This window comes from Xyrauchen texanus, chromosome 12 (genome assembly GCF_025860055.1).
Source record: "Xyrauchen texanus isolate HMW12.3.18 chromosome 12, RBS_HiC_50CHRs, whole genome shotgun sequence".
NCBI lineage: Eukaryota > Metazoa > Chordata > Actinopteri > Cypriniformes > Catostomidae > Xyrauchen > Xyrauchen texanus.
Window position 1 is genome coordinate 2712642 of NC_068287.1, and position 18151 is coordinate 2730792.

The following is an 18151-nucleotide window of genomic DNA, read 5'->3' on the forward strand; positions in this document are numbered from 1 at the left end:
TAGGGTAACCCCATGTGGTTGCTAGGCAGTTACCATATTGATACTAATGAAGTGTCCTTGCCATCCTGGTTGAAATAAATCAACCCGAAGTCTGTACTCTTTTCTGGTGCCGAGATATGTGATTTGTTTCTCGGTTGCTAGGGTAACCCCATCTGGTTGCTAGGCAGTTACCATAGTGATAGTAATCAAGTGTCCTTGCGATCCTGAGTGAAATAAATCAACCCGGAAGTCAGTACTATTTTCTGGTGCAGAGATATGTGATTTGTTACTCGGTTGCTAGGGTAACCCCATCTGGTTGCTAGGCAGTTACCATAGTGATAGTAATCAAGTGTCCTTGCCATCCTGGTTGAAATAAATCAACCCGGAAGTCTGTACTCTTTTCTGGTGCCGAGATATGTGATTTGTTTCTCGGTTGCTAGGGTAACCCCATCTGGTTGCTAGGCAGTTACCATAGTGATAGTAATGAAGTGTCCTTGCGATCCTGAGTGAAATAAATCAACCCGGAAGTCAGTACTATTTTCTGGTGCAGAGATATGTGATTTGTTACTCGGTTGCTAGGGTAACCCCATCTGGTTGCTAGGCAGTTACCATAGTGATAGTAATCAAGTGTCCTTGCCATCCTGATTGAAATAAGTCAACCCAGAAGTATCTACGTTTTTCTGATGCAGAGATATGTGATTTGTTACTCGGTTGCTAGGGTAACCCCATGTGGTTGCTAGGCAGTTACCATATTGATACTAATGAAGTGTCCTTGCCATCCTGGTTGAAATAAATCAACCTGGAAGTCTGTACTCTTTTCTGGTGCCGAGATATGTGATTTGTTTCTCGGTTGCTAGGGTAACCCCATCTGGTTGCTAGGCAGTTACCATAGTGATAGTAATCAAGTGTCCTTGCCATCCTGAGTGAAATAAATCAACCCGGAAGTCAGTACTATTTTCTGGTGCAGAGATATGTGATTTGTTACTCGGTTGCTAGGGTAACCCCATCTGGTTGCTAGGCAGTAATCATAGTGATAGTAATCAAGTGTCCTTGCCATCCTGATTGAAATAAGTCAACCCGGAAGTCTCTACGTTTTTCTGATGCAGAGATATGTGATTTGTTACTCGGTTGCTAGGGTAACCCCATCTGGTTGCTAGGCAGTTACCTTAGTGATACTAATGAAGTCTCCTTGCCATCCTGATTGAAATAAATCAACCCAGAAGTTTCTCTGATTTTCTGGTGCAGAGATATGTGATTTGTTACTCGGTTGCTAGGGTAACCCCATCTGGTTGCTAGGCAGTTACCTTAGTGATACTAATGAAGTCTCCTTGCCATCCTGATTGAAATAAATCAACCCAGAAGTTTCTCTGATTTTCTGGTGCAGAGATATAGTTACTGCTAAAGGGTTGCTAGGGTACTCTGTTTAGTTGCTAGGGAGTGGCTTGGCAGCTGCCAATCATTAATCTCCAAAGGCTGCTTGTCAGTATGAATGATATAAACCAACTCCCATGCCTCTGTGACATTCAGAATGGAAGATATCCTCTATGGATTTTGGTTGCTAAGGTGCTCGACAATGGTTGCTAGGGAGGGGCTAGGAAGTGTTGAGGTGATTCATGATTGGCTGTTTGCTGCCCCGAGTGAAACGAGACCACCCTTGTGTTTCTATGACACTTCTATCCGGAGATATCCCTTTGATGTCTTTCATTAGAAGTCTATGGGACTTGTTGCTAAGGTGCTCTAAATTGTTGCTAGGGCGTGGCTTGATAGATTCAAAATGATCCTGAGATACTGATTGGTCGTCTGAGTAAAATGAGCCCGCCCCATTGTCTCTATGACACTGTGATCCAGAGCTATGTTGAATACAAATCCCAATGCCATTTCATTTCATGGGCCGTCCTACACCATTGTAAGTCAATTGGGGCATTTTTGGGCAGCTCCTGCCCCCAGGGGTGCAACTTTTACCCCATTTTGAGGTATGCTCTTACAGAGCCTGCCAGCCTCTTCAAATATGGCAAATCACACGTTTCTGCGAAATCCTCGCTCGGAGCTGTGACGCGTCAAAGTTTGTCGCAATGTTAAGTCTATGGGATTTTTCGGCCGCTTTTTTGCCCCTGGGGCAATTACCGTACCCCGATCAGCTTATAAAAGTCATAGCACACGTGTCCTCAATAGGCCGTTCGATTTGACACCTCATTCGTGGGTCTACGCCAAACGGTGCGGGACGAGTTAGGTGCCGAAGTTTTGTACGGAGATAGAATAATAATAAAAAAAAAAAAGAAGAAAAATAAAAATAAAAATAAGTATGTGAGATTACAATAGTGATGCTTTGCAAGCACCACTAATAACAAATGTCAAAGCAAAAAATGACAAGTCCAAATGATACCAAAGTTGATGCTATTTATTTTCTTAGTACATGTTCCTGGTCTTACTGTGAATGATTCATCAGAGCACATCTAAAGAAAAAAGATTATTCGTCATAATCTTTCATCAAAATGTCATCATTTGAACTGGCTTTTTCGGTTCATTCCATCAATACCTTTTATTATTCAACCACCTCTCATACAATGATTTGATTTATTGGGAGTCTATTCCAATAAATCAAATCCTACCCGATTTGTTTTTCTTGTTGAATGTCCTGTTTCACTCGGAAAGGGGTCACATAAAGGAAGTAAAATGATGTTGCGAAAGTGGTTTCATGTTGATGTTACACCGGCAACCCATTGAGGGAACCAAAGAGCTATTAATCCATGGCAATATTTCTTTTTCTCCTGTCAAGTGTACGCTTTTTTCATATCTAAGGGCATCACAGCACTGTTCTTTCTTCATATGGAGGTACTGATTGAGTAGTGCTTAGTCAATGTTAAACTCATGCACAGAGGTGCCATTCATGTCTCTGAATGTGGACTGTGGCCACAATAAAGCATTTCATGTGCCAACTTGGCAGATGCATATGAGGGCAACGCAAGCAGCAGGAGGACAAGAGAGCAAAGAAGAACAAACAAGGGGGGAACCTAAAGGGAGAAATCTGAGGACACGTTGCAATTTTCCAATCCTTAAGAAACTTTTCTTTCATTTAAAATATTGTATTAGTTAATGTTTTAGGCCAAAATATATCTATATTTCTACAATGCAAAGTTTTATTTTAGGTAAGTAAAAACAAAACAATTGCCAATTGCAAAAACAATTGCCACTTTTAATGACCTTTTTGCCTTCACTAGTTAATTTTAAGGGTCACTGAAAAACAAGGTTGTTCAAGGAGATGAAATGATACTCTAGTTTAAAACACACACGTCAAGTTCATAGAAAAGTAATCTTTGTGTCCAAAAACTTGAAAAAACATTTAGAGCATTTTCTACAAATACAAATTGATTTACTAATTTTTAAAATGTCATGTGGTGTAACGATCATGTAAAAGGTATTAAAATAATGTCCTTGCCCCTTAAATACACAAGAGTGAATGCAACTTAATCATTCATTTAAAAATAGTTTTCAAAAATATTTTTCAAAGTAAAAAATATTATTTTTCAAATGTCCTTAATTTTTTTTGTCACAAATAATAAGTTTTCTCATGGTTTCTCCATTTGACTTGAACTAAAAAAAAAAATGTCAGAATATAAGAATATAAGATATTTTTTGCATAAAAAACATGTTCATCATAATAGAAGTCTATTCAAGTAATTGTTTTTTGTAAATTGTGTATTTTAATGGAAAAAAAATAGATTTTTAAAATAATTACAGATCTGGACAAAAATATTTACTGTGGTCCTGTGGTGACAAACAAATTCTCAAAAGTACAAATATTCCATGTAAGGTCTCAAATGATACATGGTCATGAGAAGTGTATACACAATACTTTTTGAAACATTTTTACCATATAAAGTAGTTTTAAATGGAGTTTAGCATGTCACACCACAGAACAATTCAAGATACAATGGCAATAAATGTATGTGAACCCTTTGGAATTACCTGCATTTACTGTATGTATAAATTTGTCAATAATGAACAAACACAATCTGTTATTGTTCTTCTATATACTGACTACATCATTCAAACATTCAATAATGAAACGAGATAGGAGGTGTGTGTTTGAGCTATGCTTATGCGTGACGTTTCTGTTTTCTGTTTCGTATGAGAAAAACGGAATGTAACATCACTAGACACTACCCGGATCAATAATCAGCCAGCTCAATGAACAGATCAGCACCAGCGCAGAGAAGTCTCACCCACGCAGCACAAATCATTATAAACAGCATTGTGAGAAACGTGGCGCTAAACATGAAACTCATTTAAATTTGGCTGTGGAAAAACCCTATGAAAACCCTTAAGAGTATCTTGCCTTGATGATTTAACGAGTATAAAACCATGTTTAGCGGCACACCATTATAAACAACACTGACCAGAACATAAATGATAAGGCTGTACAATCCATACATCACCACCCTAACAAAACTGTACATGGGATTTACTATAGTAACACTTACCGTGTTAAAAATGGTATTACGGCAGATGTTCAATGTGTTATATATTTATATATTATTTATATAGTCCTATTAAATCATTAATTTATATTACAATTATGTCAGTTTCAAAAAGTTTATATTTTGTTTTTGTAGTTTTTGTCCTTATAATATTTAATGATTGAAACTAATAATTTTTATTTTTAGAAATGTTATATTATTTGCACTGAAATGCATATTAGTCAGTATAACATTGCAACAGTAACATCTGTAAAGAAGTTTATTTATATATAGGCCTACATAATTTATATACTAAATTAAAATATTCTGCATGCAATCTTAATTAAGTACAGTCATCTCTTTTAATTTCTGAAGGCAAACATAGCCAGTTACTTATTCCTACAATCAAAGAGCAGATTCTAAAACAGATTTTACACTGAAGAAAAACTGATTGCGTGGTCCATAATAATTATGAAAAGTTGCCATAGTTCCTCCATTAGTGTCCTTGTTTTAAGTTATATTTGTTACTAGAGCACAGGTAGTCACTGGTAAAACCAAGCATGGCTCCTTACTACAATAGTAAGTAACTTCAACAAAACAATGGCATTTTTTTTTATGAAATGACAGGAACTATACATTTAGAAATATGTATTTAGCCGCTGTTGCTACAAAGTCAAGTGCTGGTGCCACCATCTGTAGAACTTGGTGGCACCAATGCTACCACTCTCATATCTCGGTTAGACATGTTAGCTTAATAATTGCTACTGGTGTTAATGTTTAATAAAAAAAAATTGTGAAAGTGATTTTCTGAGCACCTGAAGTGTAAAAAGCTCACAGTAAATAATAAACTTACAGATGACAAGGTAAACATGAATAGCCATAAAGATTCTAAGGTTATTTTAAACTATTACTCCACCAACAGGAGTAAATATGGGTATCCATATTTCCATATAAATTATCCATAAATATCCTATACAGGATGGCTTAAAAAAAATGTTTGGAGAGGCCCAGTCAGAGCCCAGACCTGAACCTAATAGAGATGCTGTGGAATGACCTCCGTTCACACCAGACATCCTAAAAATATGGTTTAGCTGAAGCTTCCTGTAAGGAAGAATGGTCCAAAATTCCTGAAAGTTGTGCAGGTCTAATCCGCAGCTGCCAGAACCTTGTGGGTGAGGTTATTACTGCCAAAAGATTTTTTAGATTAGATTAGATTCTACTTAATTTATATTTACATTATACTTATAATGATAATATTAGACTTTATTGTCATTGTGCAAAATACAAGTACAGATCCAATGAAATGCAGTTAGCATCTAACCAGAAGTGCAAATAGCAATATGTATATATAAAATATGTGAGTATATACAATATGGGTTTTTTGAGAGCAAAGTTATGATGTAGAGAAGCAGAGACCAGCTCAATGCAAATGTCTATGAATACAGTACAAGGTGCAAATGAAGAAGTATTAAACTGAAGGTGCATTGTACAGAATTAAGTATAAATATGAAAATATGTAAATATATTTATATGGCCGGTGACCATAACAGTGCAAGCGGCATCAGGAGGTAGAAGTTATGTGCAAGAAATGTGCAAGGGAATGAGCGAAAAAAAAAATAAATATATATATATACAGTATATAAATTAATAAAAAAATAAAAATATGAAGTTCAAGTGGGATGTAGTGTTCAGCGCCTGAGTTTAGAGTTCAGTAGGCTGACAGCTGAGGGAAAGAAACTGTTCCTGAGTCTGCTGGTGCGACAGCGAAGACTCCTATAGCGTCTCCCAGATGGGAGAGCAGTAAACAGACCATAGTTGGGGTGAGAGGTGTCTTTGATACTTCTCACCCTCCTTAGGCATCGTTTATTGTGAATGTCTTTGATGGAGGGTAGCTGGACACCAGTGATGTATCGTGCAGTTTTCACCACCCGCTGGAGGGCCTTCTGGTCTGAGACAGTGCAGTTGCCATACCACACTGTGATGCAGTTTGTTAAGACACTTTCAATAGGGCAGTGGTAAAAGTTCAGCAGGATGTGGGGGGACAGGTGAGCTTTCCTTAGCTTCCTAAGAAAGTAAAGGCACTGTTGCGCCTTTTTGATCAGAGTGGAGGTGTTGTAGGTCCAGGAAAGATCCTCAGAGATATCGAAACCCAGGAACTTGAAGCTTGTCACATGCTCCACTTCGTCTCCATCAATGTAGATGGGAGTGTGTGTGTGTCCCTTCCTAGTCCGCCGGTAGTCCACAATCAGCTCCTTGGTCTTTTGGGTGTTGAGTGTGAGATTGTAGTTGGCACACCACACTGCCAGGCACTCTACCTCTTCCCTGTAGGCCGTCTCATCATCGCCGCTGATCAGGCGGCATGGACACCGTGGTGTCATCTGCAAACTTGATTATGGAGTTGGAGCCTCAGGTATGCAGTCGAGGGTGAAAAGGGAGTAGAGGATTGGACTCAGCACACAGCCCTGTGGTGCACCAGTGTTCAATGTGAGGGTGCAGGATTTGTGGTTGCTGAACCTAACAGACTGTGGTCTGTTAATGATAAAGTCCAAGGTCCAGTTTCAGAGGGAGGGGCTGATGCCAAGATCAGTGAGCTTGGAGATCAGCTTGGATGGATCACAGTATTGAAGGCAGAATTGAAATCAATGAATAGCATTCTGACATACATGTTATTTTTGTCCAAATGAGTCAGGGCGGGGTGAAGAGCTGAGGCGATAGCATCCTCAGTTGACCTGTTGGGTTTGTAAGCGAACTGATATGGGTCCAGTGTTGGGGGTTCGAATTTGCCATTCGATCATACGCCGAAGAGGTGCCAGAAATCGGGGTGCAGGGACATGATTTTGAACGCTGCAGTGATGCCTTCCTGCCTACTTTTCTAATAAATTGTTTGGCTTGATCAATGTCATGGTATTGAAGGGAGTATTCACAAATTGAAATCAGGCTATTGATACTCGGGTGGGGTCCGCTGTCGGGGGCTGAGAGGTCTATGATGAGGTGTTTTTTCCCTGAGAATTTCATGGAGGCTACTCCGATGGGATTGATATGGATATTCTAAAATGGAATGGGCCTATCATGAAACCTGATTTAACTTCTTTATTTAGAAGGTCGTTGACTACTTGAGGTTCAGCAAAGACTGGACTCTCCAACCGAATTTTAACCGAATTTTAATCCGGACAATAGAAACTGGGTGATTGATTTATCTGGATAGTTGACCAATTCTTTAGCTAGTGCGGGAATAATGATAGGAGTAATGCGGTACTCTCTAAATTTGTTTTTTATTGATGATTTTTTAACCTGAACCTGCATGAACTCCTCTGCAAAAGTCACAGAGGCATTTGGAATGGTTGTCTTTGGAGAACGAGGGAAACAGCCTGTGTGAATGGTGGAAATTTCAGAGGATGGATGATGGGTATGTAGGGTAGAGAAGGGATTGTAGAGAAATCTGTTATTGAGTGGAGATTTGTTGTGGTAGCTTGGAGAGGAAGAGAAGGAGGAGGAGGAAGTTCAGCAGGGGAGGGATGGCGACACGTGCTCCATGACTGGAAGATGTTGGACCTTGTGTATTCAGATATAAAGCCTGACCGAGGCTTACACACACACAAACAGTCATAAATCTTACTGATGAAAACTGCGCCAAAATCAAACAAAGGCAGTCCAAAACAGACTACAAATCCCATAAAGCCTTGCTCACTTTACTCACTTTATTTTTACAATTTCTATGTGTGTGTGGCAGGGCGGAGAGCGGGGCTGGGTCGTGATCATTCACACCCGGTCCCGTATTAGGCTAATCAAGCCTCTGAGGTTTAAAGGCCGACTGCAGAGTATCGTGCGGGAGAGAGAGATCATTAGCGGACATGTCCGTCATGTGTGTGTTTGTGTCTTCTTTTAAGTTTACTATTAAACTATTATTTATATTGAAAAGCCGGTTCTCGCCTCCTCCTTTCCGTTGATCCCTTTATACTGGTGCCGAAGCCCGGGAAGGAGGAGGGATACGCCATAGTAGAGTTCTCGCCACTACTATCCACCCCAACGGAGGAGCCCGGGGGAGCCTGAACGAGGACGATGGCCGCCGACCGCGAGGGGAGAAGGGGCTCCTAGCCGACCGCCTGGAGCGGTCAGGGCCACTGCCAGGGGCGCAGGAGTCGCCTACCGGCCGCTGAAATGCAACAGGGTTTAAGACCGCCGACCGCGAGCGGGGAGGGGCTCACTGGCGACCGCCTGGAGCGAGAGGACCGCTGCCAGGGGCGGGGGAGACCCCTTCTGTTCCCCGAGAACGCGGCGGGGTGTTCCGTCCGCCAGGGGCTGGAGGACTGCCTCGGATCTGCCTGGAGAGGCGCGGCTGTCGTCCGATAGAGGGTGGAGGAGTGGCCGAGGAACAAGCTGCGGCGTATCGGAGAACTGGCGAGTAAGAGTTTTTTTCATCTCTCTCTCCTCTCTCTCTCTCTCACTGTCGCTCTGTGTTGGCCTTTTCCCTCTTTTTAAATTTTACAGTTTTTGGGGGGGTACTACACTGTTACAGGAAGTACCCCCCATTTTAATTATTTCTGTTTCCCTCCCCGTGTCCCCTCCCTCGTCCAGGTAGATGGTAATGACCTGCCGGCAGTCAGCGCAGAAGGCGCGCCCTCCCCCAGGGAAAGGGGGTGTACGTCAGGCCGGGGGCTCCCCAGCCTGAGAGAACGAGGGAGGATTGTGGCAGGGCGGAGGGCGGGGCTGGGTCGTGATCATTCACAACCGGTCCCGTATTAGGCTAATCAAGCCTCTGAGGTTTAAAGTCCAACTGCAGTGTATCGTGCGGGAGAGAGAGATCGTTAGCGGACATGTCCGTCATGTGAGTGTTTGTGTCTTCTTTTAAGTTTACTATTAAACTATTATTTATATTGAAAAGCCGGCTCTCGCCTCCTCCGTTCCATTGATCCCTTTACAGTGTGACATTCTAAAGGATTGAACTCTCAACTCCAATTGGATGATGAGCCCCCCCCCCCAACCATGACGTCATCAGGAGTAGAAATACTTCTGAGAGCCTTCTGGGCATAGCTTCCAGGCCATACAATCTCCATCTCGCTGGATGAGTTAAGATTACTCTGTGTTGCACTGAACACTCTAACGGATCAGAAGGAGACAGCCAAGCAACCAGCATCTTCATCCGTTTGCCTGCAGAAGTGAAGAAAGAAGATTTCTCTTCCCTCTTCAACTAAGTCGATGACGCTGATTTCTCCACCATCCTACCGAGAATCAGCAGCTGTACCACCCGCTGACAGATCGTGGCCTCCCATCATCACCCAAGCCTCGAGGAACCGAGTCGGAGTTAAAGGACAGACATTCTACACATTCTACTCTGGGCAGAGATAGAATATTATTGACATGTTCTCTGTTGTCTTTTGTTTTTGTGCTTTTATGTTGAAGTTTAGTTTAGTTCCTGGTTCCTGTTTGGTTTTTGTAGTCCTTTGTGGTTTCTTTTTATGATTGGTGTTCCCCTGATTGTTTCTCCTTCCCTGATTGTTTCCCCCAGGTGTCCCTCATTCCCTTGTTTGTTCCTTTCTGTATTTAAACCCTGGTTCTTTGTTCAGTCATTGTTGATCGTTAATGTTTGTGGATGCGTGTTTCCGTGCTCTCCGTCTATGTTTATCCTACCTGTTAACCCATCGTATGTCTTCCGTGTTTTTGCTTTCTTTTCCCCATTGCGGGTATTTCCTTTGTTCCTGTTTTGTCTGTTTCCATTTTTGTTGCAATAAAGACCACTGCAAAAAGATCCTCGCCCCTCGTCTGCCTTCACCTACATTCGTAACAATTATAGTGTGTTCTTGTGTATCAAGGTTATTGTTTGTACAGTTTATGGACTGATGAGTCTGCTCATTGCTGCTAATAATACTTAAGGTTTCCTAACCCTAACCCTAACCCATGGCATGTAACATACTGTTATCACGAATGAGATTTGCTGTGTTGTAGTCCAACCACGTTGGACTGTTGTGTATTTATGCCATCGCGGATGAGACCGGCACACTGGGTTTATCCATTAAAGAACCAAAGACGGATGGTTTACGTGCCGTTCACCGTGTCTCTGAGTGATAAATTAACAGCTGCTTTCTCTCCCACGATCGTGAAACTGGCTTCGGTGCCGCCAATTTATTTTCTCTCTCTCTCTTGTACTAACCACACACACACATGACCCCTCACAATCATACCCGCACACACATTTGGCTAGTAGATAACTTGGTGATAAAGCTCAGCTTTGTACCTAAGTTATCGTATAAGCGTAGACATGAGGTAAATGGGCAGACACCGTTAGCTGGCTTCTCTGCGCCCACATTCGCAGCCATATTCTCTGGCCGGAAATCTCGTGTGACATACACTCCATGAGAGTCACATCTGCCATTTTGTGCATGTCACTCCTTTCACTCACACACACACACACACACACACACACACACACACACACACACACACACACAAATACTTCTCCTCTCATGTGTTATAGGCTTAGTTTGGTTTCCTTATCTAATCATGTCACTGTTTAGTTTGTAGTTGTAAATCGGAAGTTTATTGACTGCATTGTATTGATTATTAATTGATATTACTGCATCAATAAACGTTGTTATATCTCAAAGAGAATTGTTTTGGTTTGTTTTGCATACACCTGTGCCAAAGGCTGGCAGGGGATTTCAGTGCTCAGATTCAATCCTTCATTATTTCCTTTTGAATGTCGATGTTCTCCGGACATTGATTTTTCCTAAGAGAACAATCTAATATTGAGACTGTAATACTGTCTGGTTATTAATCACTGATTCCAGGGTGGTGCCCTGGCGATATTAATCCTTATTAATATTCTGTTGATTTTGATAATTGATCATTATCTTTGATGATTTTTTAATTTGAAGGATCAATAAGCTAGTGTTAATTCTAATCAATGTTCCATTGATTTTAATACTTAATGATTATCTTTGATAATAATTAATATTCTATAGAATTTGATGGTTATCTTTGATGATTGTTGACTTAAAGGCTTAAAAAGCTAACATTGATTCTAATCAATGTTCTATTGATTTTAATAATTGATAATTATCATTAATAATTATTAATTATTGCTAATAACAAACCCGCTCCTGAACGCAGTGAACAACAAAGTTCTCCGCAAGTGCATAGCTTTTGTGTTTACCTCTGGGTTAATATGACAACGGAGCTGGATAGCTGTTACAGAATTCTGTGGATTTCTTTAGATTTTATGGTGAGGACTGCTGATTTAGAGTGTTTAGCAGGTGGAGTTGGAGGGGTGGGTGAGTTGCCACAAGCAAATCATGGAGCTGAGCTTTGTTTGCCAAGTGTGTGTGATGTCTGTGACTGCGAGAGCATGTCTTAATCCATTGATGGTCCATTTGGCTATATTGGGGATGGAATGTCGATCGGATGTGGAAGAACCATTAGATGAGGAGGTATGTGAAGCTCTTGAGGGGGAGAAGAAATAATCTGTCCGCACCGCCTAGGAGAAGAAGTATCTGAGCGTGAAGCTTGGGAGACTCAAATCACTGCTGGAAGTTGAGGAATGACGTTGGGAGAGACAGGATCCTGGGTTTGATGGGCTGTTGTGTGGAGTCTGGAGCGATTAAAAATTTGTCGTTGGAAGGAAAAGTTCAAGTTCTTAAGACATCTTCAAGTATGGGTGGGGCTTAATGCCGGAAGACTCAATGCCATGTAGAGGTAAGAGGCTGTATTTATATACACTTACTATGGCGATGTGATTGGTTGGATTAAATTACCCTGATCATCCCGAACTTAGTTTATAAAACTCCATATTATGTATTTTCTAAATAGTAGAGACTTTTTTTTACATTTTTAAGGCAATATTAAAATGTATGACCAGTCATTTTTGAAAATAGACCCTAATTAGATATTGTTAATATATTTAAACAGTATATTTTATCAACATTGTTCTTTTTGATATTGTTTTGTATTGTTTTGTATTGTTGGTCACACTGCACAACAACACATCTTTCTTGAAATAGCCTCAAAATTCAAACACAATTTGATTAGATAAACGTATGCTCTTTTGCTGTCCACCCAAATGAGAAAAATATGAGATAGAAAAAGATTTACCTTTTTCTTAAAGGAATAAAATGACTTGTCATGTAAACTGCCCTGCTACAGATAAGAGCAGCTGAGAGAAAATAATACTCACTCTTCCAAAGTTGTCTGTGTGTTGCTGATAGTCTGAACTGCCCTGAAGAAGGAAGATAAGAAATCAATGTCCAATTTGACACTGAGTAAATACAGCATATCATGAGCATTAGGTCAGAAACATACTCAACACAAGTAAGCACACTCAGACATGAACGTCTGTGCCATTAAAGCAGATGTGTTATTATTCAGGTAGCTATAAACATGTAAACATGACCGTTTAACTAACTTTAACTCGCTCAGCAAGATCTTCAAACTGTTGCTCTGCCATGACAGTTGGCCTGAACAGAAAACTGACCATAAAAGAAGACAGTACATGCCACCATGGTGCCCCTTACGGCATAACTGAGAATGCAATGTGTACTTGCGGTGCATTATGAATTACAGTCTGACACATTTCAGAATGCAAAAATGGAGCTTGATTAGCTAGAAGCATTTGTGTTGAGGAGCACTGATGTGAGCAGAATGGGGGCAACAGGGGTGCAAGCCCCTACCCCTTTCATTCACAAATCTAAAGGTGCCCTTTTGGTCATCCAGAAAATGGGGGGAATAATTAAATTAAAATAGTTAAATAAAACTAAATTAAAATCTCATCATAATCTCACAATAACAGTAATAATGTGTTATGGGATTTCTTTGTAAAGCGTGAGCGTTTTAAAGAAAATAAAGCGGAAGTACCTTTAAGAGGACCCGCTACAGCAGATCAGGGGTGTATACCAATTGCAAGTGATCCTCCCTATGCCCTATACTCACTCCGAACTGCAGAAAACTTGAAGGGGGTACTCTTATGGAAACATGGCATTACTGTATGAATGTACCCTTCGCTAACAGCCTTGTGGAAGGGCCCTCTGAGAAAATATTAATTTCTCACTTTTTTCGAATGGCATCCCCTCCTGCAGCAGTGCCCTTCAAGAGAGCAAAAAATGCAGTTTTAAATTCACCCTGGAGCATCGAAGTGCTGTTACCTCAGATGAGTAACGGGTCAGATAAAAAGTCCACTCCATTTATTGTGCTGCATGTTCATCAAAAGAATAATACTCAATAGCTACCGCATTTCCGACATTACGTACCAGTAGTGTAGACAGATTGATTAATTATAATGGGAGTGGTCATGACACTTTCAGTGATATAATTTCAATTAGTCTTTTATAGAATACTGACATAAACTGAAGGAGCTGTCAGGTTCAGCCAAAGCCAGATTGGTTTTGTTGAAACTAATAAGCTATTAGAGTAATCACATTCAGAAAAATACCATTAGGCTACCACAGTACCGCCGCTTCCTATGTGCATATTACGCAGACTGCGTAGGGCACCAACTCCCTAGGGGGGGCACCATTATAGACAAGGAGGGCACCATAAACTCAATCAGCTGCCCTTACTCGCATGTTATAGGTTAATAAAAAAAGTGCCCTTTTGTATCCTTCCGCCCCTGTCCCTGCTTAGGTCTGTGCATGTCACTGTTGAGGAGAGTATGTTTAAGGCCTCAGGCGGCAGTGTCTCACCATGTTGCTGTGATGAGCTTTAGTCATGAGCAGCATGCGGCCGACCAGGTCTGTAGTGGACACACCCTGCGTCCTTTTACACTCTCTGTAAACATATCCACTCAGAATGAGAACCAAACTAAACATACGAACAATATTAGCATCATGAAAGGCAGGCTTACCTGTACCTACCCGACTTTTTCACTTCTTCATACGTGTCTTTTCCATCCACAGTGAGTGTGATGTCATCTGAGGAGATAAGTTCAAAGGTTATGAAGATGTCAACTGTGAAGTACATTTACCAAAATCTTCAATCTAAAGTCAGCTATTTTAATATAATATGAAGCATATAGCATCAAATTCTTCCCAAACTGAAGGTCCTAAACTATGCTAGCCACATTCATTTGATAGATCTGCTTTATAATCCTCTGTATCACACAAATTGTCTAATTTGTACAGTATGTGAGGCAAAGTTGATACTAAAATGGCACATAACCAAAAACTCCATTTAGTTCCAGAGCTATGAAAGAGCAACCACTAAGCCAGTGGTTCTTTAACTTTTTCAGTGTTGGGCCCCTCCTTGGGTATGGTGCATCCCTTTGTGGCCTCGCAAAAGACCAAATGCACACCCCCGTCTTAGCAATCAAATGTTCATCATTGTTTAAACAGCTAAATATCTACTGATGTCTCTGTTCAATGGCGTTGCAGCTTAGTGTGGGGGATAGCAGTGAAATGTAACCAGTTAGCAGATGTTATGTTATTAATATTTCTCATTTTTATGCACACCATAGGTTTAACTTTGAAAATTCTCCTTGCACATGGACACAGCAATGGGCCGCAGCCACTCAAGTGATAAATTTGTCAACAGCCACTGAATTTGAATCACTCTAGAATCAGCTTATCCCTTCTCACTACTAACCCCAGAGCTAATCGGAATTCCCTAACTTACTGTACTAGGACAGCTAGCTGAGAATAAAGCCCAAAATCCACTTTGGTCAGATATGAACGTGAGGCGCCTGCGTACAGGATGTGTGACGCAAATGTCGTAATCAGCAGAGTCCTCGAGCACTAAATGCATGCAGCCTGATTTTTCTAACAGCATGTACTGTATACGTACATACTCTGAACATGCAGTATGTGCCTGGAATTATTTGCAGTAATTAGTGCGTCCACATGTTGGCAACACTCACCGTTGAGCCGTTGCTGTCACAAAGAAGCGGTAGCAGAAGATGTTTTCACTGCTAAACATCAGGAGACGAATGTAGAAACAACAACAGTGGATGAGCACGTCAAAAGTGTGTGTGTGGCAATTCAAAATGAAGTATACTTTGGGCTTAAACAACACTTGCATAGCTAAACCTTAGTGACCAAGAAGAGGCTCCTACCTCCTAAAATAATAATAGTAGATTAATCTTAAAATGTATCCAAATTGATAGTTTGTACTGCATTTTAAGAACTTATTTCTTGGCTGTTACCTAAAGCATTTTCTTTAGGTATGCAGGTAAGCAGTATAAATACATACCCAGACATTCTTCATCCAGGAATATGGGCATTGCCATGTGAGCTGATTATATGAACCATGAAAATAATCTACTCCGGTTTTGTTAACTACTTTCTTGGAATACATGCTGTAGCACTTACAGTTTAACCTTGTGTGACCCCACGAACACATGCATGTACGTTTTATATTTTCTTTGCTATACGCAATAAATAATTTCAAATCATTTAAAACAACTGAATACTGTTCACAACACTTCAACACTTTAGACTGTTATTTATGGGTTAAACTTGACACACGAGTCACATGACACAACAGGATGGCGTCAATTTCCGTGAAGTGCTTCTACAGGCACAGAGCTAACAAAAGTGCTTCTAGTAAGAAACCTTCAGTTTTTTCACTGAAACCTTTTTGGGTGTAAAGAGTAGAATCGCTAGTTTCATTTGATATGGCGCTTTTAAAAAAAATATTATTGATGATAAACATGATGTACATATACGTGTATTGTGGGACATTTTTCCCACAAAAGTTGAAAACATATGTTAGTTATTTTGAATAACTTTCAACATTAACAAATCTGTGGGTTAATTTGCTTCATTTTAATATATATTTTGTTATAGTTTAATTTATCACTGTACAATATGGTTCTATTCATTAATGTTAGTAAATGCATTCCAATTTTCACAGTGAGAATAAACGGGTTCATCCAAAAGCTGAGAAATGCTTTCAGATGCTTTATATGGAGTTAGGATAAAAATAAGGTGTATTTCAAACTGTTCTGAGACCAGTGCAAACAGACAGGACACTAGAGGTTAAGTTATTCACTAAATAGGGAGCAAGGGGACATCCTATAGCTTTCTTGCAGCTAAATGCATTCACTCCTAAGATCCGACCAAAAGTTCAGTTTCAGGCTGCAGATGATGTTTGGACCACTCAATATGTTTGGCAGATATGATAATCAGTACATAGATTCAGAATTTATAATGTATCATTTTATTTTAACATGGTTGGCAGTGATTGTATGAGGCTGTAACATTGAATCAGAATTAGGGCTTGGTATTTCACAACTTAGTCTCACAGTCAACATAGAGTATGTGGACATAATTTGTATAGCCTGTGCTATACAGGTGCTACTAGTTAAAAATCAAAAATGAAAATGGAAAATGCACACAGCAGTGACGCTCTGGTCTCAGGAGGTTAAAGGTCCTGTCTGACTCGTGATTTTCCATCATTTTATTAAATTCTGCATTTTAAATCTGTTGGCTAATTAGCTAACGTGGTCTTGAGGGATAGTAAAGTATCAACTAGTTGCACACTTTAGAATCTGTGACATACTGCTTTAGGCATACTATGTAGTAGGGAATAGGCATATTTAGACAGGGAACTAGCATGCTGCTGTAACTACACAAGTACTTAATTGCTATTTCACATATTGATTCATACCTATAATTCTCCCTTTAAAAGTCATCAAGCACAGGGTGAATTGTTGGCTCAGTATGATTGTTTTGCACTGGTTATCATGATTAAGCTCTGACCTCCATGAACACAGAAATCACAGCAGTATTTGTCCAGAGTCTCAAGCGTGGTTACGTATGGAGCCCCTTCTACAATCTCATCCACCCATTTGATGGCTCGCACCATCTTATATCTCTCTGCTTGAGTGAACACTGGAGGACCTTTGTGTTTAGAGATCTCATCTGCAGGAGGAGAGAGACCACATTAGCATCAAGAACATTTCATTTACAGTTTCTATTATTTGTTAGATTATTAAACTAATGTTCATCCATTCATACATTTAGTCAAATTGTAGGAAAGGAAACTACGTGATACAATTACTGACATAAAAAGCTCTAAATGTTCTAGGCCCTCAGTATTTAAGAGATATTTATTCTACCCTATAATCCAATAAAAATGCAGGTCTTGTGCTACCTTCATGTGCTTTTGGAATTATCCTACTTTCCACTTCTGAAGTGGAAATTACGAGTATGTTGTGTTCAAGTGCTTTGTTGTCGGAAAGAACAGGAAACATGGACTACGCCAGGTTCAGTCATACTGTACATATTTCTCGAGGAACTTTTATTTAACAATATAAAAAAGTACAGACGTGGCCAAAAGTTTTGGCAGTGACATCAATTTTGTGTTATGCAAAGTTTTCTGCTTCAGTTGTTGCTGTGTTGATTCACATTGTTTCTAGATCAGATGCATTTTAGAGTGATCAGATGCATTTTAAATAATTGCAAAAAGCTTCATTGGCCAAATTACCTTTATCACAAAATCACAAAAACACAAATTTTACTGTTTTAGGCCCTGACACAAAATGGCCAGATAACATAATTTCACTAATCATATCAGCAGCACCTGGGAAAGTGTGAACGAGTACTAGTCAGGTGAAATCACTCTATCATTCTTTTACTTATACATACATACTAACATGTCTAGTTAACTAATAACACATGCCTTCAAGCACATCCCTGTTATCTGTTGTAGACTGTTCACAAGATACAGATGCAAGACAAAATGCAACCCACACAACCTACGGCCGCTTTGCACTTCAAAACCTGCTCCACTCT

The 18151-nt window shown here is 40.1% G+C and overlaps 1 protein-coding gene across 1 annotated transcript in view; it reads right to left on the reverse strand.

Moving 5' to 3' along the window:
* LOC127653453 (ethanolamine-phosphate cytidylyltransferase-like) overlaps positions 1–18151 on the reverse strand; it is a 78799-nt gene that overhangs the window by 13852 nt on the left and 46796 nt on the right. Inside the window, exons 3-6 of the mRNA XM_052140151.1 lie at positions 17117–17278; positions 14266–14332; positions 14105–14189; positions 12604–12645 (exon numbers count right to left, since the gene is read on the reverse strand). Coding sequence (XP_051996111.1) covers positions 12604–12645; positions 14105–14189; positions 14266–14332; positions 17117–17278 — 356 coding nt within the window. The remainder of the gene's footprint in view (positions 1–12603; positions 12646–14104; positions 14190–14265; positions 14333–17116; positions 17279–18151) is intronic.